General features: G+C 39.0%; 1 protein-coding gene across 1 annotated transcript; it reads left to right on the top strand.

Moving 5' to 3' along the window:
* Positions 1-1,311: 1,311 nt before the first annotated feature.
* On the top strand, positions 1,312-19,734 carry METTL14 (methyltransferase like 14). Its single transcript, XM_030450783.1, has 11 exons — positions 1,312-1,545; positions 1,947-2,035; positions 2,744-2,831; positions 4,813-4,893; positions 5,252-5,339; positions 7,713-7,803; positions 9,679-9,820; positions 12,244-12,336; positions 13,694-13,810; positions 17,778-17,988; positions 18,221-19,734. The coding sequence occupies exons 1-11, from the start codon at positions 1,480-1,482 to the stop codon at positions 18,532-18,534; spliced, it is 1,380 nt and encodes a 459-aa protein (XP_030306643.1). The 5' UTR covers positions 1,312-1,479; the 3' UTR covers positions 18,535-19,734.
* The last annotated feature ends 1,982 nt before the right edge of the window (positions 19,735-21,716 follow it).

The raw sequence follows: 21,716 nt of genomic DNA, 5'->3' as shown, positions 1-21,716 counted from the left end.
TTACTGGGCAGGGACTTCTACTGTATTAATTCCAGCCACCAGTATCAAAGAAGGATGCAGTAGTATGAGATAGCATTTCTTTTTTCATAACATTTCTCTAGATAGGATAGTATAACAAGTAATGTATTCCCTAAGGAGATTAAAAAAAAAATCACCTCTTGGTAATTTTTGGGTTTTAACATTTAAAAGTTTCAGCATTTCTCTAGAGTGTTCGATCACTGAGTGTGTGAATAGTTGCAAATACTTTCCCATTCGTCTGCACTGGTCTAACTTCCTTCCCTTCACATATCTTTCTCAGTTTTCAATTCAACCTGGATAATGTCATTGACATGTATACCATATATATCACATTAAAAAAAAGCAAAACAGAGAATAACAGCTTTTATCACAGAAGTGTGATGGTATCTGGCAGTAAGATACCAGCAGAGGAACACCATACTCCATGTAATAACAGAGCTGATGTCCCATTTCAGCTCTTGTTGCCTTTGGGGACTGAAAAATACAGGGAAAATTATTCTATCTCAGGAGAGCAAGCATTAATATTAATCATAAGTGCTGAGATAACTTGTTTCTTTATTCTTTAGTTGTTTCCCTTTGTGAGATGATAGGAACTGAATTTTATTGCACAACTTTTGAATGCAGACTGCAGACCTTTATTTCAATCTTCATTATTGTAGTAGTGTGAACAGCTGTCAAAATGAAAATCAGCATGCAGGATAAATTACATACATTCAAACAGACAATAAAATATCAGAGGGGAAATGAGGAAGCAAGGAAGAGACCAAAACTCAGATCAGAAAAGCTTTGAACGAGTTTGCAGAGCTTCCTCAAACTCGAATTTAAGCAATCAGAAAGCTGTAGGCAAAACATAAAAGCTTTGCTTACTAATAACTAGACTGGGGACTGGAGTTGGTCATAAAGGATGTACTAAGGTGGGAGATGGATGGGGCAGTGAATGACACAAATGGTTGCAGGTAAAACCGACAGGGGTCCCCAAACTGCAACAAATGCCGGTAAGCCAACACAGCTGTGCAGTATCCTGGACCATAACCCTTGATTGAAAAAGATCGCCAAAGGTTGCGTACAGCTGGTGGCCTGCAGTAAGTGATGAACTTCTCGCGCAGTGGTTGAATGGATTTAACATGTACACTAGAAACACATTTAAATTCTATTCAAGCCGATGAGCAGGCTGCTGAGAAACTCCCTAGGCCTCTGGAAACCAGATTTCCATTACTCTGGAGTCTCATGTATGCCACTTCAGAATCGGTTTATTTGTAGGTCGGAACAGTGCTGAGCTCAGCTCGGCCCGTTCCCCGCTGCCCGCAGCCAACATGGCCGCTGTCGCTACTGGCGCCTCACGCGGCAGCCACGACAGCCGCAGCCTCCCCATGGAAGGGACGGAAGTGATGTAGCGGCGGGAGCGGAACGGAGCGAGGCTGGGCCGGGCCGGGCCGGGCCGTGGGCGCCGGTTGCAGAGCGATGAACAGCCGGCTGCAGGAGATCAGGGAGCGGCAGAAACTTCGGCGGCAGCTCCTGGCCCAGCAGGTAGCGGCCCAGAGGCCGCCTGGGCCCCGCACCGTCATCGCGGGTCTCAGGTGCAAAGACCCTGCTAGCGGCGGCGGGGCAGGGGGGAGGGGAAGGTGTATGGCCGCTGCTTGCCGGTGAGGCTAGAGAGCGGCCCCGCCACTGGCCCCTGGTGCCCGGCGGATGGGCAGCGGGAAACGCCAGCCCCGGGGAGCTCCTTGGTTCGGCCTCGCATGCCTGGTGGGGAGGGGTGGTCGCTGCCCCGGGCCTCCGGCCGCCTGCAGACAGGCTTGGCTGGTGCATGTGTCGCGTTGAAAGAGCGTCTCTCTAGATTACTAATTCTTGCTGTTTGTTCCGGGTTTGTTTTTTTTTTTCTTTCACAGTGGTAATTGTGGCTTGAATTTATCTCGCCCTTTGTTCAGTTAGGAGCCGAAAACGCAGACAGCATCGGAGCCGTGCTGAACAGCAAAGATGACCTGCGGGAGATCGCTGAAACAAGAGAAACGTGTAGGTCAGTATCAGTGTGCAGTTTCTGTTAGAAGTGAGGGTTTTCTTAATAGTAATGCAAGTGTTCGACACAGGAAGAGGTTGTGCTCCAAAGAGCAAAATGAAATCTTGTCTTTTGTTTAAAAACATACCATTCATTGAAAAAAATCGACTTTAAGTTTACTCAAATGTGAACTTTGAATTAGGTGAGTAATGTTTAGGCTTTCCCTTAAAATCAAGCAGACTTTTGTTTCAGTTCAGAAGACACCGTGGAGCAAAACTGAGGTGTGAATTTGGAGTATACTGCTTGCATTGTCCTAGCCTTTATACTTTAGCCAAGAGCAGTTATTTTAGTTTAAAAGTTGTTATGGAATAATAGACATCTCTGGGACAGAGTAATTAGCAAATTACTTTTTAATTCTCACATGTAATAGTAATTTTCTTGTGTGAGCATGCTTAGTTTTGTAGATGCACTGCTTTAGTTAAAATAAGATGTCCTTTTAGAACAGAAAAAAGAGAAAGGAAGAGATCTGTTTTTGGCAATGCTGTCCTCAAGAAGTTGTTCTGGTCCCAAACATACAGAGAGAGAAACAGCTTCTCATAGATCAAGTTTCAAAGCAATTTCAGACTTCTAACAGAAATGTGTAGTAAAAACAGATTATCAGAGGTTCTGAAGTGGTCTCTCTGGAGAGAAAAACTTTTTTATATGAGAATTCTTCTTGGATATTTATAGGGCTGCTTATGATACTTCTGCACCAAATGCAAAACGCAAATATCCAGATGAGGGAGAAGCTGATGAAGAAGAGATTGAAGAATATAAGGTAATAAAGAAAACAAAAAGTTGCTTTTTCTCTGGTGCTCATGTGTCTCTGCACGCCTTTCAAAAAAAAAAGTATGTGTGTGTGTATTTAAATAAAAATAAAAGCAGTGTATATGGATACTTTAAATATATGGCCCTCACTGGTAGCTCACTTGATGTTTTCCACTGCAGAGATCTAAGAGAGAGGGCATAGATGATATAGTAGTTGTCTTCAGACATGGCTTAGGTGCATTGAGCTGTACATGCATCAGAACCCAGTATTCGGAGTCCTTAGTTCCTAGGAGGAGGGAGGCTTAGGTGACAGTGCCCATGGGGAAAGGCAGTGTGTCATGAGTGGTTGCCAAACTCACGCCTTTCATTTTTCAAGTGCTTATCCAGGAGCCAACAGTCCTTGCTAACAGGACACTTTTGATTATTTATTGAAGTCTATTTGGAAGTGGACAGATACTCTTTAAGTGTTACTCTGTATGTGTTGCATAGCAAACCAATTAAGTTACCATCTAAAAGAAGATTTGCAGAGTACGTGAACTGTTTGTGAAGTGGGGATTTTATGCTCACATTAGTGATCAGCTCATACAAGTTTATTTTACTTCTTCACCGAGTATGTGGTTAAATAATTGTATTCTGTGAAATAAATGTGTTTAAATCACTTCAGTTGGCAAAACATATGAAGTTTGTCATTGATATCGTCATTAGCATGAGGAAGATTTGCCCTGGCTGTAACTAGTTGACTGTACTCTTGATATATTGTTGAGACTGAATAATATTTTAAATAATACTATCTCAGACCAAGTTTTAAATTTTCATGAAGTAACAAAAAAAAAAAAAATGCCCGTGGTTCAAATTTGCTGTCTGCCAGCTAATTTGGTGCAGGCTTCTTCTATGCTATTTTTGCAAGCCATGTCCTGTGAGCTTGGACTGCTTCTATGCCATTGTTCTGGAGGCTTGAAAAAAATCCTGCCTTGTTGAATCATCATAATGGCTTAACATACCTCTGGTCATTCAAATTGAATATTGTGGGTAATTTTTGTTTCAGCCAGATTTTGAAAACAAGTATGATTAACTTGTATGATTAACCTAAGTCTCTTATTTTATTCTGTCTGTGCTTTGGCTGTGTTCCTTTCCCTTTGAAAGCTGGTTTTGTGGGATTCTTGTTTGTGACTGGAAGACTGTTTAAAAAAATGACTTAGGAAGGCATGAAGAGAACTGAGATGATTCAGAAGTGTAGGTATCTAAGAAGTGATTATCATCAGAAGGCTAAGATTGAGAGGCAGAGGGGAAACAGGTGTAAACTTAATGATGGCATAAGTAGTTTTTCATAAAACTCAAGATTTCAGCCTTTTTTATCTGAATAACACTGCTGCCTGTCTGCTGTTCATTCCTGTTCATTATGAACACTATAGTATTTCTCTTGTGGTTAAACGTCAACAAGAAGAAAGGACACTGTAGCGGTACATCCTTTCCCTGAATAGCGGGAGGGGGGTAATCTGGCCTGTTGATCACAGTAGACATTTCAGACTTGGTTCAAAAGTCAGATTTGGAATCACAACAAAAATTTCTTAAATTTTGAAATTCCAATAGCTAGAAGCATCAAAATATGGAGAATACTTACTGCTTCATTCTGTATTTAGGAGGCTTAAAAATGGTAAGGGTAAATGGTAAGGCGGGGTAAATGCAGTGGTAATAACAGCCTCCTCTCTGCATCTTTTTACTTAAGATGTGTGTTGAGGGGAGAAGTTGATTTGCTTTAGTCCAAGAAAGGAAATTTTGGGGTGGCAAGAATTAAGCGTGGCACCTTAAAGAGCACTGCCTACCCTTTCATCAAGGAGGGAGGCAGATCTTTTTTTCTCTTCTAAAACTGAAATTGGAACCATTCATGATCTGCTGTTTGAGGAGACTACCCACTTCTTTCCTTAAGAAGTATCATAAGAGAGAAACAGCATCATCTTCTGCATACTTGAATTATCTGTTTTATTTCCAAGGATGAAGTAGAGTTGCAGCAAGATGAAGAGAACCTGCCCTATGAAGAAGAGATTTACAAAGATTCTAGTACCTTTCTTAAGGTGAGCTGCTTTTGCGATAGGAAGTCTAGTGAGAGCTGGCATTGTTGTGTTAAACTATTTCTGACTGGCATTCACAAGTAAGGAAGAGTTTTTCCTATGAAAGATAAAACTAGTGTTTACATTTATCTAACCTAAGATCTGGATCAGCTTAAAATGAGCCATAGTAATGGTGGCCCTCATTTGGAGCTAAAAACAGAATGATGGGCTTGGCTAGCATAGCTTACAAAGACATGTTGGAAAAAAAACAAAACCAAAAAAGCCACAGTCACTTCCTCATTTATCAGACTAACGTGTAGTATGTATTTGTATGTGCAGTTATTTTGACATTGCTCTCATTGAACTCCCTTTTGTTTTGCAGGGTACTCAGAGCTTAAATCCTCACAATGATTACTGCCAACACTTTGTGGATACAGGACACAGACCCCAGAACTTCATCAGAGATGTTGGTATGTCTTAGAAACTGAAGATAAAGAAGTTCTATTGAATAAAATGAGTTTTCTTCCCCTTTTTAGTTCCTTACATTTACTGGAAAATGTAGCTACACATAGAGAGATGTTGTTTTGTCTCTCTGTGTGCATGCATATAAATATATAAATTGATACAAATTATTTTATTCCTAGGTGAATCCTCCTACTGAGTCTCTTCATACTCTTGGTTTTATTTGAAAGTACTTAACTAGGAAGATTTTTTTTAAAATTAATCTCTCTTGGTTTCAGAAAGTAGATGAGTCTAGCGAGCAGATCTTGAAACCTTGGGAAGTTTGAATAACTGTCAGCTGAGCTGTTTCCTCAACTGTCTTGCCTCGAAGAATGCACGTAGAATGTAAAATATGGAAAATAGTAGCAATGTGGATAACATTTGCTAGCTAAATTACGTAGTTGTTGACAGCTCATTAGATTAGAAGACCAAACGTAATTGATAGTTTAGAGGATATTATTTCTTTTAAGTTCCTTTTCATCCAGCCATTTCTGAACTTACTATCGAAATGTTAGTTTATCAGGCCTGAATTTAATCTTTCTAAATATAAGGTATGGCTTGTTCCCTTTTTCCATAATGGGTGCCTAGTAGTCATTTGTTCTTTTTTAAAAAAGCAGAACATGTCCCTCTGCAGTTTTCTGCAAGTTTTCTATTTTGCCAAATTCAAGATTGTCAGGGAAAGTTTGTTGTGTTTCTTGATGCCAGCCTGAAGAGGTTTGTTAGCTTGTTGAGGCAGTTAGTTTCTTTATATTTTGTGAATGCTTCTGTAAAACACATCTGGATGTAAAGTATGAAAAATGGGCTGTTTTGCTGCATTCTATGTCTGTCTTAAAAAGTATCTATCTTAAAAGTATCTGGGCTTCTTGAAGTTACATACTTCTAATAGGTACATACTGCTCTCTGAAATGAGTACGAAGAGTAGCAGCCTGTGTTCCTTCCTGGGACCTCTTTGCTGCATAACAGTTGGGAAGGGACTGGACAGATTGTTGTACCCAATGATAAATATGGAAATGAAGGTGTCAGCAGCAGTTAGTCTAGACCTTTTGTTAGACATGAGGTATGTCAAGTTGCATATTGGTTAGCATATGTTTTCTACATGACATCAGAAGTCTGCTTAGGTGCTGTTTTGTAATTGGAGACCCTACAAAAAGCTAGAGGGAAGGAGGAGTGGTATCTTTTTTGATGTTGCTGTTGGAAGAGGGGATGAAAGCTGTGGGTTTGTTGTTTTTTTTTTTTGGTTTGTCTGTTGTTTGTTCTGTTTTTAAACAACAAAAGTTATCTTGGTTGAAAATTCTTTTGCATCTCATGTTTATCTGCTAATACCTGGCTTCTGATCAGGAGTATTTGACTTGCATTGACGGGAAGCAACACAGCAGTGGAAATTAGACACCATAGTGTTTGAGATGTTATGTATTTAAGGAAAGAATGAAAATAAATTTTGGGTGTTCTGTGAAAATGTAGTAAGAAAAATTCTTGGTATCCAGCCTTCTTTAATTTTACTTCTTTTTTTAATCCCGTGGGTTGGGACCATTCGAAGTTGTAGATTTGAACTAAAATGAAGCTTTGTAAATAGCTCCTATAAAGTTGAACGGATACTGCCTGGTAGCTGGAAATGGTACCTTTTGGGTTTGTGTTGAGCCTACTAAATAGCAATAACAAAATAACATGTACTGTCTGTACTTAGAAGGGGGAATGTAATGTATGGAAAAGTTTGCTTTCCTTTTTTCTAAAAAAAAAATTGCTTCAGAAAACCTAATTAGGGTTCTCCCTATTGCATTCTATACATGGGAAAGGTTTGAAAATTTAACATCATAAAGCTAAACCTAGGAACCCAAGAAATAAATACACACTTTTTAAAATCTTCATGACTGACTCCAGCGCTCAGTATAAGGTTTGCCTAAAGGAACAAGCCAAACATCAGTTGCTGTCTTACTCTAGAATACCTTAGGATAAATAAGAGTATTCTGTAAATGTTTGTTAATTAAAGCTTAATATAAACTTTTGTGGTGGGAGGGATAACAAAATAACTCTCATCATTGTGGTGCTTTTAATTTAAATGAAAGATCATTTCCTTCTGGTAAAAGTTGTGAACTCTTGATCACTGTAGTGCTCTGGAGAAGATAAGAGCATAGACAATGCATTTAAGAACCATCATTAACTGGGTGAAGGCAGGAGGCCTTTGTGATGCAGTAAACAAAAAGCTGCTTTGAAGGTTTGTTCAAACAAAAACTAAAATGAGGCTAAGTATTAATATTTGGACCTAATCAGAATACTGGACAATGCTTAATGATACAAATTTACTCTCTTAAGTAGTTGTTAACTTAATGTTTTCTTCTTCTTAGGCTTAGCAGATAGGTTTGAAGAATATCCAAAACTTAGAGAGCTCATCAGATTGAAGGATGAGCTGATATCTAAATCTAACACTCCTCCCATGTAAGTGTTCATATGGAAAATGCTTTTCTTCTCCAGACCTGTTTGAAGTTAGCTGACTGCTTTGCAAATCTTTAGCACATTTTTGCAATTCTTTAGCACCTGCTTGGAATTTACATTTTACACTTCTGTATGTATATACAAATTAATGAACTGAAATGTCAGAAGAATCAATTCAGTTTGCTTTTGTTAGTTTAATCTAGATGTGTAATATAGTATAGAAACCATTTTCTTTCGAGTGTGTCATTATTTATAGTATCTAAAGGTTTGGTTTTAAAAACAGAACTGTCATCTGACTGGGCTTCAGGCTTTAATTGGGAACTAAAAGAACATCACATGATTTTGAATCTTGTTGATACCATGTAGTTTACAGTAACAAGAAAAGCTTTAAAAATTGGCCTCTTGATATAATCTTAATTTTTCTGTGTAACAACTTTTTTTTGTATCATGTTCAGCTGTTACCTTCATATCCATTAATCAGATACTACTTCGTAGTTTAAGACCAAAGACAGTTTAGGATGGCTGAAAGTGATTTGTCGTATTAACTTAGAATTTTCTCTTGAATTTTTGCTGATCATTAAGACACAGTATACATATGCAACATGCACCCTGGAATTTCATAGAATCATAGAATGCCAGGTTGGAAGGAACCTCCAAGGATCATCGAGTCTAACCTTTCTATGTGAAAATACAGTTTTAAGTGGCCCAGCAGTCTGTCAAGCTGAGTCTTAAAACTGTTCAATTTAGGGGAATCCACCACTTTCCTTAAGAAATTATGCCAGTGACTAATTGTTCTCATGGTGAAAAATTTTCTTCTGGAATGCAGTTGGAAACTCCCCAGAAGTAACTTGTACCCGTTACCCCTTGTCTGTATCATATGTGACTCCTTGTAAAAAGGGAGTCTTCATCTTCTTGGTAGCCAGTTTGAACCTATCTGATAATGCTTTTAATATGCTGTAGTTGTAATCTGTACCAAGTAAACCAGTGTGGTTTTCTTGACAGTCACATGAAAACTCTGAAATAGTTGTCTGAAAACTGAGACAAAACTTCAAAACTCAGGTTGCTGTTTTGAAGTTAGATATGTTTTTAATTCCTAGCCATGAAGCACAGAAGTGGAGAAAATAATAATCAAATGGTGCCTGCTGGTAACACCAAACACTTCTGGAATTAAAATCTCTTCCAGACGCTTAGGAACAGAGAGGTGGTGGTCTGCTAATCAGTTTTTCTAAGGTTAAAGGTATCAAGGGGAAGGCACTGTAATTCTTTTTGATACTGATACAGCAGTGACTGGTAGGCAGTTATGAAGGCCAGTTGTAAGCATGAATTTGAGTATTTTCTGAAATCAGTATGTGGGGAAATTGCACTTTTGTTGTAGTGGTAGAGAACTACATTTTTGCTAAATGAAAATTAACCACGTTTCTAGTATTCAGAATCTTCTGAACGTAACATATGATAAATGGCAATCTAAAAATGTGTTGCTTTCACAAAGTGAAGCAAAATAGATGTCTGGTAGCCAGACAGTGATTGTTTGCTTCTTAAATGTGGATGTTTTCTCCTGTCTAGTACATGGGGGTACAGAAAGTTCAGTAATTGTGTACTAGATGTTAATACAGTGTGGACATTGGTCTCCTACTTCCTAAATTAGTATCCTAACAACTACTTATTGAAAGACTATTTTTAAAAATATATAATGCAGCAGCATCCAACCTAAGTTACATGAGAACTCATTTTGCATTACCTCTGGATCTGCTGCATTTGAGGTATATGAACTGCACAGGAGACCTTACTCTTAACTGGTTGTACAGAAATGCTGTGTGAAGTATAATTTTTCAAACCACAGTTATGACTTGTCTGAGCAACCTGTCATTTTTCAAACAGGTACTTACAAGCAGATTTGGAAGCTTTTGATATTAGGGAACTGAAGTCCAAATTTGATGTGATTCTCTTGGAACCACCTCTGGAAGAATACTACCGAGAGACTGGCATTACTGCCAACGAAAAATGCTGGACCTGGGATGATGTAAGTATTTTTCTTGCTGTGCAAATGATTTTATGCATGTATTTAAGCAAATAGTGTGAGGACTTAATTTGGTTTCAGAATATTTGCGATATATCTTCAGGAAAATATGGGATATGTTTTCCTGCTTTATTTATAGAAAAGTCTAGATTTTTATAAGTTTATATTATTGTATTCATGTCTGTACTATTTGTGTTTAAAGACATTTTTTTGGAGGAGTTTAATATACCTTCAAATGAATTCAATACACCTCTGTTCTCCATGAGCATGGTTAAAAACTTAAATCTAATGATATGGGTTTTCTTCCTACCCTCAAATTCCATAACTTTTCTGTTTGGTTTGTGCTGTTGAGATTCTGAATATCCATTGTAAATGTTCCTTTGTGTCTTGAAATTCTTTAAGATATTTTTAAGGTATACTTTTTAATTCACTGGTCTTTAGTCAAGAGTAAATGAGTATTCTTCACTGACATATCTCCTTTCGTCACAGTATTAACTAAGTAGAAAATGTTAACAGTCAAACCAGTTGTAATCCTGAGAAACCTAAAAGAGTTTTTTTCTTGTATTCATGTATTCACCTATTGTTTAATTGCATCAGAGGTGTTTTCTTGAAGCCATGTTGATTTCTGACCCCATTTGGGAACAAGATGAAATCTTAATGTGCAAGATGAGATCTGTGTTTGAAATCACTGTTGGTGCTTGTATTTTGTTGTGTGCATGTAAACATTTGGAGATCTGAGACAAAAGATTTTAAGGTTATTTCTGTAGTAATTCATGTAGATGCTTGTAAAGAGGAGGAGTTTTGATAAGTGATATTCTGTGCATTTCCCTTTTCAATTAAGTGAGCACTGGAAAAATACAGTGAGGGCTGAGACTGTGAAGTGCTGGATGTCAATCAAACATTGGCAACTTCATAACTCAAGCCTGCTGTCACGTTGCCCCATCCTTTGAGACTGAAGTGGAGAATTTCTTCAGTTGGGGAATGGAATAAAAACACTCGAGTGCTACTGTTATAAATAGCACTTTATGTATCTCCAGTTGTTAAAAAAAACCCAAACCAACCAATCAAACAAAACCAAAAAAGCCTAACAAACAAATCCACAAAAAAAATCAACCAAAATAGCCCCACCAAACACCCTGAACCTCACAACAGACAGACAATCTGTAGTAGAGAGGAGTAGCTGATTAAAAAAATGTTTGCATTACCATGTCAGGAATTCTTAGGTTCAGGAATTCTTAGGTTCGGGCATTTGGGTGGGCCTGTGCAACTAATAAATGCCTATGGTTTAGAAACCCTATTTGAAAGGTGTGCAGGATTATGTCTGCAGTGGCAGCAAATATGTCATAATGTAAGCGAATCATTAGATTGAAATAGTTTTTGCTGGGATTATTTTATCTGTGTTGTATGAAGTTTAAAGGAAGGAGATGATGGCATTACTTTAAACTAGGTGTGGTTTGTCCTTGGGCTGAAACCTGGGCATGCATCAATGAGTCAGTCAAACTTAAGGATCATGAGAACAAAATAAAATTCAATTCAACTTTAAGGAATGAATTTGAAAACAAAGGCATTCATGCTTGCAACAAAAGATTTGGGAACTCCACGTTAAGGAATAGGCAGCTTCTGTGTTAGCCATTCTGTTACATCAGGCAAAAATTCCCTAGGGGAAAAACATTCAGTCCTAACAGAAAAACTTGGAAGTGTTGGAGGCAGGAACCATCATATGAGCTGGGAATAATATCCTCTTAGGATGGCTTCTGCTGCACTATTTTTCCTGACAATGAATGAAACCTGATTTAATGTGTTAGCAATTTACAGATTAATCCTTTCAGCTTTTAATGAGTAACAGATGTTTTGCTACTGAACCTATTTCATCATGAATGTTATGTGTTTGTCATTGTTGAACCACCATCCTGATAAATTTATGCTGCTTTTTTCCTAAAAGTGAAAATGGAGAGAATGTCTTTCCTATATAATAATAGCAATTAAGCTGATTTTTTTCTAATGTGTTTTCACAAGCTTCACATAAGTAACTCCAGGACTGGAAAGAAACAGCACTATTGTTCTGTTATTAAACCTTTTTGTGGCCAATGGAATGATAAAATGAAGCAGAGGGTGGAAAAAATGTGGGTTGTATTAGTTCTTTAAGTTTAAAATTTTCTGTATAGACATTTCCGTGAAACGATAATTAAGATGGTCACCAGCTATGTTCAAAACATGCACTTTGGTACTGATAAAATAACTTCTATAACATTGTTCCTGGAAAATAATTTTAAGAGGATGGCTGTGAATGGTATACAGACTAACAGCTTTAATAAAATCGCTTCATGGTGGATTCTGTGATAATACTTCAATATGTATTAAGTATTTTTCCTGATGTAATTGGTAACTCATATGTAATTTAGAAACACTATTTTTACTATTATTAGATCATGAAGTTGGAAATAGAAGAAATTGCAGCACCAAGGTCATTTGTGTTTTTGTGGTGTGGTTCAGGCGAGGGTCTGGATCTTGGCCGAGTGGTAAGATGATATTTTAATTGAATTTTTCAGGGACAGGCTGAAGAGTTTATTTTTATCATTGAATTTTTTTGTGTTTTCAGCTGTAGCTGCTGAGCATTGATTTGTTACTGTGGTAGAGGATATATAATTTTAAGTGGATTAAAAAATGTGTCTCTAGCATTAACTGTTCAGATACTGTTATTCTCGTGATGATTTGCTGTGACTATATGAGGAAGCATAATTCTATGGGATCTAGAAAGCTGTTCTGCTGTCTGTCTTGGTTTTGATGTATGTATGTTGTTACAGGAGCAGGTTGTCATGTTGAGTGCATGTGCACCATCGTTATTTAAACATAAATCGTAATAGTTTTCTGCCAGAAATACTTGTTAGTAGAAAGGTGCTGCTGTTCCATTAAATGAGATAAAATTGTGTAAGTAGCATTGCTTCTTTTCAGAAAACTGTGAAAATGCTTTGCAACTGTGAGCTTCCCTACTGTATCCTGGAGTTCTAGAGAAATCTTTCTGTATGCCAGAGTAGCACTGCTTGTGTTTGTGGAGAGTGGAATAAGAATTTTGAGTCGGCTCTTTCTCTGCTGAAATGTGCTTTGCTTGGTTTGAGTAGTGCTTCCTATTAAAGCGATATGGTGTTTGTTAAAGGACAGCAATGTGCTTACGAATCTGTTGGCTTTATCTGCTTTTTTTTTCTGAGGTTGGTTAATGTAGCTGTTTTGGATAGATTGAGTTTGGTCATAGACATATTCTTGGAAGCTGGACAGTTCTTCAACACAGCAATTGTCAAATGAGCTTGAGTCCTTAATTCCTAATTTCGTCCAGACCATGCATACTGGAGTTAAGCATTAAAAAGCCATGCTTGGTGGGCGTTTTTGGTTGTTGCTGGGCTTTTGTTTGTTTGTTTGTTTTCAGATCTAGGAAAACCCACAAAATGGTGGCAAAGGCTTTTTGGTTATTTTTCTTCTCATAGAATTTTACATTGATATGAAAAACTGCCAGATTGCAAGTATTAGTACAGGCGGAGTCAAGGCAGCTGATCACTACGTTGCTCACGCTGATTTTAATGAATTTCAAGTGTCAGTAAGTAAAAATGAGCGCAGAGTTCCGTGGGGGAATCTGTGCAGGAGGTAGTTGTTTAAAAAAATTAAATTATATGTGGACAAGTCAATGGGCACATAAACTGCTTATTTTAATTTTTGGGGTGCGGCTTCACAAAACAGTTAGTTTTGCCAGTAAACTCAGTGTTTCATTCACCTGTGACAAATTTGTCTTCTACCTGTGTTTTAAGAAAAGTCATCTATCTGTACAAGTGTTCAGTTTAGGCTTCTGGTGAAGTGTAAACTGTCCTCTCTGTTTATATTATTTAGTGTCTACGCAAATGGGGTTACAGAAGATGTGAGGACATTTGTTGGATTAAAACAAATAAGAACAATCCTGGAAAGACCAAGACTTTAGACCCTAAGGCTGTTTTCCAAAGAACCAAGGTAAAAATTTGGGTTAGTTTCTCCTCTGTCCCCATCCTGCCTCTTCATGATAGTGAAATGCCTGCTGCTTCACATCAACTGGTGACATGCTTTCAGGAAAGCAGACATTAAGACTGAGTTCTACTCTGGAAAGTACATTATATGGAAATAAATATACTCATAGGATGAATGATGACCTTCTGTCCCCTTCTTGATTTTTGTCAGTGTGAGGTTGTCATGGTTTAACACTGGCCCGGCAATTAAACCGAGTAACAGATGCTCTCTATTAATCTCTCTCTCTCTCCTCCTTGATAAAGAAAGGAGAGAGAATAAGGGAGAGAGACATGTTGGAAACTAAACTACACAACTTTAATGAAACAGTAATGATAAATAGGAAAATTACTAAATATATACAAATATACAGGAAAATTGATACCACATTCCTTCCCTCCTTTTCCCCCAATAACTCTCACGTCACCACTGAGGCTGCAGGGCAGCCCTGGGAAAGTCCAGGCTGGACTCCTGGAGTCGGCAGCAGTCAGGAACTGGAGGCAGGAACACACAGATATGGGCTGGCACGGATCAGGACCACAGGCAGAGGAACAGACGGAATCCTCCCAGGATGCCGAAGGAAACAGGGAACAGGTGAAAAAAGGGAAGCAGGAAGGGCAGGAAGTCGGAAGGTGGAAACCTTGGCTTGACCCTTGTGATCCCTCAAGTTTATACTGAGTATGACGTGTATGGGATGGAATACTCTGGTCAATTCTGGCACCTATCTTGTCTGTTCCTCCCCAAAGGAAGGCTGCAGGTGGGACCTCTTTATTCCTTCTGGAAGGTAAAATGTTCCTCAGAGCTGAGCAGTGTCCTTGGCTCTGCATACCAGTCTCTATCAGTAATTATAAACATGGAGTTTTATCAGTCCTAGAAGCAGACACTGTCTGAGAAACTTGCTGTTAATTTCAGCAAGTGCAGCTACTTACAAGAGACTTAGCTGAAAGCAAAAGTACAAGACAGAAAATCACCTCTATCCTGGCCCAAACCAGGACAGAGGTATAAAAGTTTCACCTGCATTTAACACTGCTAGGTAAATTTCTGCTATATTCCTCTATATGTGATACTCATTTGAGCTTTGGAATGAGAAGGGTTCATAGACGAATGGAACAAGAATGAAATTCTGAGAGGAAGATGGAAACTGAATAGAAAATGTCACTGTACCTTGAAATATTTTTGACTTCTGGGTTGTTTCAGTTATGGGTGAATGGTAAACAACCGGTTGGTCTATTAGCAACAGCTTGTGTGTAGAACGCGCTGCTTTCCAGAGAACATCTTTAGAATGGAAGTAGATTTAGCAGTAGAATTTGATTAAACTTGATGACAAAAAGTCTTTGAAACTGTAGATTATAAATGGATGTAATGAAAAATAACTTCAAGGCAGGCTGATGGTATATGTGGAGTGTATTATCAGTGTGTGCCCGGAGCCTTACCCAGACAGGATTCCTGCCTTCCTGAGGAGGACTGGAATGCACGAGTGACAGTATTGGTCAGCTTGTTTTAAATTAAATAGTTTCTCGGAGCTGTGTTGTGGAGGACATGTACTGAAGACGTTGCAGAGAAAAAAAAATATACTCTCATTAGAGAAACTCACATGTTATTCAAAATTGCAGACAAAGGTACATAGGATTAATAAATAATTATTTTAGGTATAAGTAGGTGGAACTGTGGCAGATTAAATTATTTATCATCCAACTATCTGTATTTACTCAGTGTCAGTAACCTTGAGACTCATTCCACATTCATTTATTATACATTAGTATTAAACATCTTCATCTCTTTGATGTGCTGGTTTTTAGGAGTATAAACTTCCCTTAATATATATGGAATCTTTCTTTGACCTGCATTTACTTGAGTCTGAAGTCTGTTTGAAAGTGTGTTGAACTAGTTACAAATTTATATGTAAAAACAGTATATATATTGTATATAGTATTGCAAATATCTGCAGCTCACTCATGAGGGAGAGGTTAAAACTAACAGGAAAATTTTGGGTGGACTTTGTCTTTCTTTAACAGAGGAGAATAGTGTCTGGTATTAGAGAATTTCTGTTTATTGAGTAAGGTTTGGGCTTAGGCCAGGATTTATAAAAAAACATTGAAAATTGAGCTAGCTATTCTGACTGAATAGTCTGTTGTGCAAGATGTATTTACCAGTGCTTACAGCAGCCAAGGCTATCTTGTTACGGTTAGCTTGGGAATCTCTATAGGTGCATGCTTTATGCAGTGCCACCTCTTAGAGACTCTAAGGTACTAATTAATGACATTCCATGTGTAACTATAATAAAATGTTTTAGCTAGTTCTCCTAACTAAAGAAGAGTTACTTCTTGCCCTTGTGTCCAAGGCGCCCAATGGAATCCTAGGGTGCTTTAGAAGGGTGGTGGTCAGTAGGTCAAGAAAGGTTCTCCTCCCTCTCTACTCTGCTCTGGTGAGGCCTCATCTGGACTATTGTGTCCAGTTCTGGGTCCCTCAGTTCCAGGACTGGGACTTGCTTGAAAGAATCCAGTGCAGAGCAACTAAGATGATTAAGGGAGTGGAACATCTTGAGGAAAGATTGAGGGAGCTGGGACTCCAGCTTGGAGGAGAGTGAGAGATAACCTCATCAATGTTTAAAAATATGTAAGGGCTGAGTGCCAGGAGGACAGTAAAGCTTTTCTCAGGGGTGAGTAATAATAGGACAAGGGGCAATGGTTATAAACTGGAGCACAGGTGGTTCATATAAATATTAGGAAGAACTTTTCACTGTGAGGGTGTCAGAGCACTGGCACAGACTGCCCGGGGAGGTTGTAGAGTCTCTTTCCCTGGAGACATTCAAAGCCCACCTGAATGTGTTCCTATATGACCTGCTATAGGTGACTCTGCTTTGGGGGGTGGGGAGGGGGGGGGGGGGGTGGGGTTTGAACTAGGTGGTATTTCAAGGTCCCTTCCAACCCCTGTGATTCTCTTAAGGTTCTTACAACCACTATATATACAAGGCTTTATTTGATGGGTAATTTGCTTAGCAGTATTCTGCCTTTTTCAGTCAAATTTAACATTCAAAAAACCTGTAGCTTGAGTGCAGTTGATCAGCTGCATAGATTTGATAGGTCACTTATTCTGCCTTTCAGCTTTATTCACTAACTCTTACAACCTGTGCCAAAAATCTGGAAATCATTATATACACTTGTCTGCAAGTTTTTTCAGAGCCATCTGGTGGTGCTTGGCGAATTGGTGTTTTATGATACTGGGAGAAATAGCTCATAAGCTTAGTATTCCCAGAAACAGAACTTTGGAGAACCCTCTTCTCATCCTGTGCCAATTATGGTGATTCCTCATTCATAGATTCTACATTCTAGTCACTTAGTGATCTATGTTTTAGAGGAATCGAAAGCAACATACACAAGAGATAAAGAACATTTTTAATGCTGATGAGTGCACTGATGGTTGGATAATGTTTTTACTTTTTGATGCAGTGATAAATTAAGCTGAAGGCTACTTTCATAGCAAGTGCAGTATGAAAAAGTACATTGTATTTTCACAACTGTTTTATGACTAAGAACTTTGAAAATTATTTGTATGGATAAAGTTAGGATCAGAATCCAAATACAAGTATTAATCTGATTAACTATTCCCTTACTCTCGCCATCACTTTCTTCAAAATCATTCCTCAGCCCAACTTTTATGTAACTGAAGAAGTTCAAATATCTCAGCCTATGAATTTTACTTCTTGGTAGTGTACTTCATAAAGCCCGATAGCTTACCCTACTCTGCTTTATTTTCAAAAGGCTCTTTTGGTGGTTCCAGGTTGTTCTGCTCTAGTTGGTTCTTCTGACTTTTCTCTGTATGAAGAGTGGGATCTACTCTGTGTGGAATTTCCTTGTCTTTCCATTATACTCGAACCAGGGACTGTGTGTGCTGTAGTAGTACGTGTGGCATTTGACGGCTCCTCTTCTGTGTGTAGGAGCACTGCCTCATGGGTATCAAGGGAACTGTGCGTCGCAGTACAGATGGTGACTTCATCCATGCTAATGTTGATATTGACCTAATCATCACAGAAGAGCCTGAAATTGGCAACATAGAAAAACCCGTAGAAATTTTTCACATCATTGAGCATTTCTGCCTTGGACGACGACGTCTTCATCTTTTTGGAAGGGACAGTACAATCCGACCAGGTAACTGTTACATTTAATTCTGGTGAACAGTTAAATTTTAATTGGCTTTAACCATTATTGTCTCAGCTTCTACTGAAATCCATCATGCGGCCTCAGATGATGATTAAAATACTAACTTTTCAACAGCTGTGGCCCCATCATTTAAGTCTTCCTTTTTCTAGGAAGAAGGCAATACTGACCTTGAATCATGAAGTATGTTCTTGCTTTTGGTGACTCTGGTTTTGTTCCCCAGGTTGGCTGACTGTAGGACCCACCCTCACAAACAGCAATTTCAATGCAGAAACATACTCTGCATACTTCACAGCTCCAAACTCCCACCTTACCGGCTGTACAGAGGAGATTGAGAGACTTCGGCCCAAGTCACCACCACCCAAGTCCAAGTCTGACAGGGGAGGTGGTGCTCCTAGGGGAGGAGGAAGAGGAGGAACTTCAGCAGGCCGAGGAGAAAGGGGCAGAGAGAGGAACAGAACAAACTTTCGGGGTGAGAGGGGTGGTTTCAGAGGGGGCCGGGGGGGTACCCATAGAGGAGCATTCCCCACACGCTGATGATTGTTAGGTAATCGCTTCTTCCCCTGGTCCTGTGCCTCATCTCTGAATCTTTTTCTTAGTTTTGTTTTTGCTGACGTGAATTATTCTGGGGACTTGAAGTAGATGACTTTTAAAGTTGTTTCTGGTGCAAGCAGTCACAGATAGTCTGCCTTCCAGTGACCAGCCAGGCACATTGCCTCACCAAGCAGGCCCTGTCCCTGGCAGTACTAACTTGGCCTCCTCACAGCTTATGAACCAGGGAGTGCCATTTCATCACACCTCAGAAAGGATTGAAGAGGCTTTTCGCTTACAAGACTTGCAAGGTGTGGGCTTTTGTCATTTTCTCCAAAACACAGATTCTTCTGTCTTTGGAGGTTCAGGTTTGGATTTGGATTAATACGATGGAAGGGGCATGAAATGCAGTTCTGACTTGCATGGCCGTAGCAGACTTACTCATGGAAGAAAAAGACTGTGTCTATTGATACCTGTTTCAACTTGTTTGAGACCAAGGAGCAAACTGAATAAATAGAGTTCTATTTTTTCTTATTTGGTTTAAATTTTCTGAATTATTCCTGGGAATTTGGGAACAAGTTTTTCATTCGTGGTGTATATACACTCTTCATGTTTGTAGTGAGGAGAGTGGTAGTACTGTGTGCTGTGCTTCATGGAAAGCAGTAATTTGTATGTTCATGTGCAGTGCAGAACTTCACAGATCTGGATTGCTTCATGAGTAGGGATTTTCACCCAGTGTCTGTTCATAAATGCCTTGTTCTTTGGTAGGGAAAACTTCTGTTGCAGAGCAGTTGCAGCGTGAGAAGTAGAAAGACCTCACTGGAGGTTGCACTGGAAATGTGAGGTGATGTTGTGTTTCCTGAAACTTGTCACCTGAGTAACCAGGGCACAGTAATTAAATCAGAGTTTTGCTTTGCTGTGGACATTATGTTGTGTATTGAAATAGACAGTGGATGATCAGCTCCCAAGTACTGTGTGAAAAGAAAGGGATTTACTTGGGTACGTACAAGATGTAATTTCAGTGAAACCACAACTCTGAACTTGTTGGTCAGTACTCTGCAGGCTGAACAAACCTGGCTGTTGAAATCTCCAAGTCTTATGTGTTGGAAAACTGGCTTTTAAGTCTCATGTTTCCCTGCTGAAGTCTAGCTTTTAAGTAACTGTCTTGTAAAGTAATGGCTTATTAAACTTGTTTCTCAAAGCTAATGTTGAAGTATTTTTCATAGTATTTTGTGGATTTCTTCTCTTTGGGCTTTGGAATTATGAAGTTTTACTGTGTTTTCCTCCCTACTGTTGTAAAAGAGCAGACAGCAGCTGCTGTTTTGTTGGATAAAACCTTAACACAAATTTTTAGGGTCTTTTCAGCTTTCAAGGCCTTGGTAACATGCTTGCTGAGGGACATCAAGAGCGCAGATGAAACTCCCCCTGTTGTTTATGTTGTTTCTTCTGTGGTACACTGGCACATCTGAAGGGTGGCTGGATTTTGGGGGGGGGCGGGGTTGTTTTAAGGGTAGTGCTTAATTTTCTGTCAGTGAAGTCTGCCAAGGACTACCTGGAACGGCGTCTTTTGCATACATGTCACAGTAAGGAAACTTTCTGATTTGGCCCTAATCAAGTTTGTAATCAAAAACTAAACACTGGAGACACACAAAAGTGAGAAGGTTGCTTCTGTACTAGTGACAAGTCTTTTTTTCTCATTTAAAATTGAAAAGGAAAATGGGAATTAGTAGAGAATGCTGTGTCCATAGCTAGTAGTTCAGTGTGTGGACTACTCCGAACATAAAGACTCAGACTGTTTGAAAGCTGCATCTGTGAAGCTGGAGTGCTGCTCAAGACTTCAGTGACTCGCAAAATTATTTGCACAAGGTCTTTTAAAAAGAAGTCTACCAAATAAATCCCTCTTGAGCATGCAGCATTAGCTTTCTCTCATTTTTTGCCCCCAAAGCTGAAATGGCTGAAGGAATAAAGACCACTGGAAAAAAAGACTGTTAGATTGGATATGCCAGCTTCACCAGGGAAGTGTAATATATCTGTTGCTAACAAGCAACTGACTCTTTTTAATCAAGGCTAATGGACAAGGAAACAGAAGTTTCTTTTTGTCCTCTATGAAGAAAGATCCCTGTGGGTATAGGCTACAGGTAGTTTCAGCAGTGGCAGGTTGTCTGCACAGGTAAGGCAGCAGTGCAGGAGGGAGTGTGCGCAGAGGCTGGGGGAACACACTGGTGGTTGTGGAGATGATACTTAAAAAATCCTGTACCGAGTCAATAATCCCCAGCTACCCCCCTTAATACAGTAAAAACATCTGGTAATTTGGTTTTTTTAATCGTTGATTTGGACCATAACTCAAACTTGATCTGACAATGGAAGTTAAATGGCATTAAGTCAAGGGATTAACATTAGAATATTCAGATGTTTTAATAACCCTTGCCATGGGAGAGACATCTTCAGAATGCACTCCAGAACAGAGTAAATGAGCACTTCAAGCCTATTACACAGGTCTTCATTCTAAGTCTTGTTTGTTGAATGTGTCTTTTTAAGGATACCATTGAGTTAACTGAACATAGTAATGACACCCACCGTTTCTAGGGGATGTTGTTCTAGTAGAAAATATTTCTCCTTCCAGAATTGGTAAAGTTGGCGGCATCTTTATTGCTGTAGTAGAAATCACCCAGTGTGATGAAGGTCAGCTCAATAACATGGATGAAAAGCTTACTAATTCTTCTCATATTAGGGTCCTCATGGGTAAAAAAGCAATTGGTAGGTAAGTAAGTTCTGTGGTAAAACTATTATTTGAATGTAACGACTGCAGCAGTTAAAAAGGCAAAATGGGCCTAATTTACTGTGAATCTTGAGTTGAATATTACAGTTCTGCTAGAGACAAGAACTGTATAATGTCTCTGTGATAACTTCTACTACTGCTGCAAGAGCTGCTCTATCAACATCTGTGTCATGGTTCTAGTTCAGCCATTGTGATGCCTTAATGTAGGTAAAATTAACTACATAAAAGCCTTGAGCTCTGATGAATTAGTTATGAGAGCATAAACAGCTTTGTCTTACTACAGCATTGCTCTGAGCAGCGCCTGCTGTCTCACTGGGGGCTTTGCTAGTGCACGGGTGTGATACTTTGTTCCAAAATTCCTGGTGTAAAACAAGAGTAGCCTCACCTGACCAAGTAGACTGTGCCTCTG

Source organism: Calypte anna, chromosome 4B (assembly GCF_003957555.1).
Source record: "Calypte anna isolate BGI_N300 chromosome 4B, bCalAnn1_v1.p, whole genome shotgun sequence".
Taxonomy (NCBI): domain Eukaryota; kingdom Metazoa; phylum Chordata; class Aves; order Apodiformes; family Trochilidae; genus Calypte; species Calypte anna.
The sequence above is the reverse complement of the archived record's forward strand: the minus strand, read 5'-3'. Positions and strand labels throughout refer to the sequence as shown.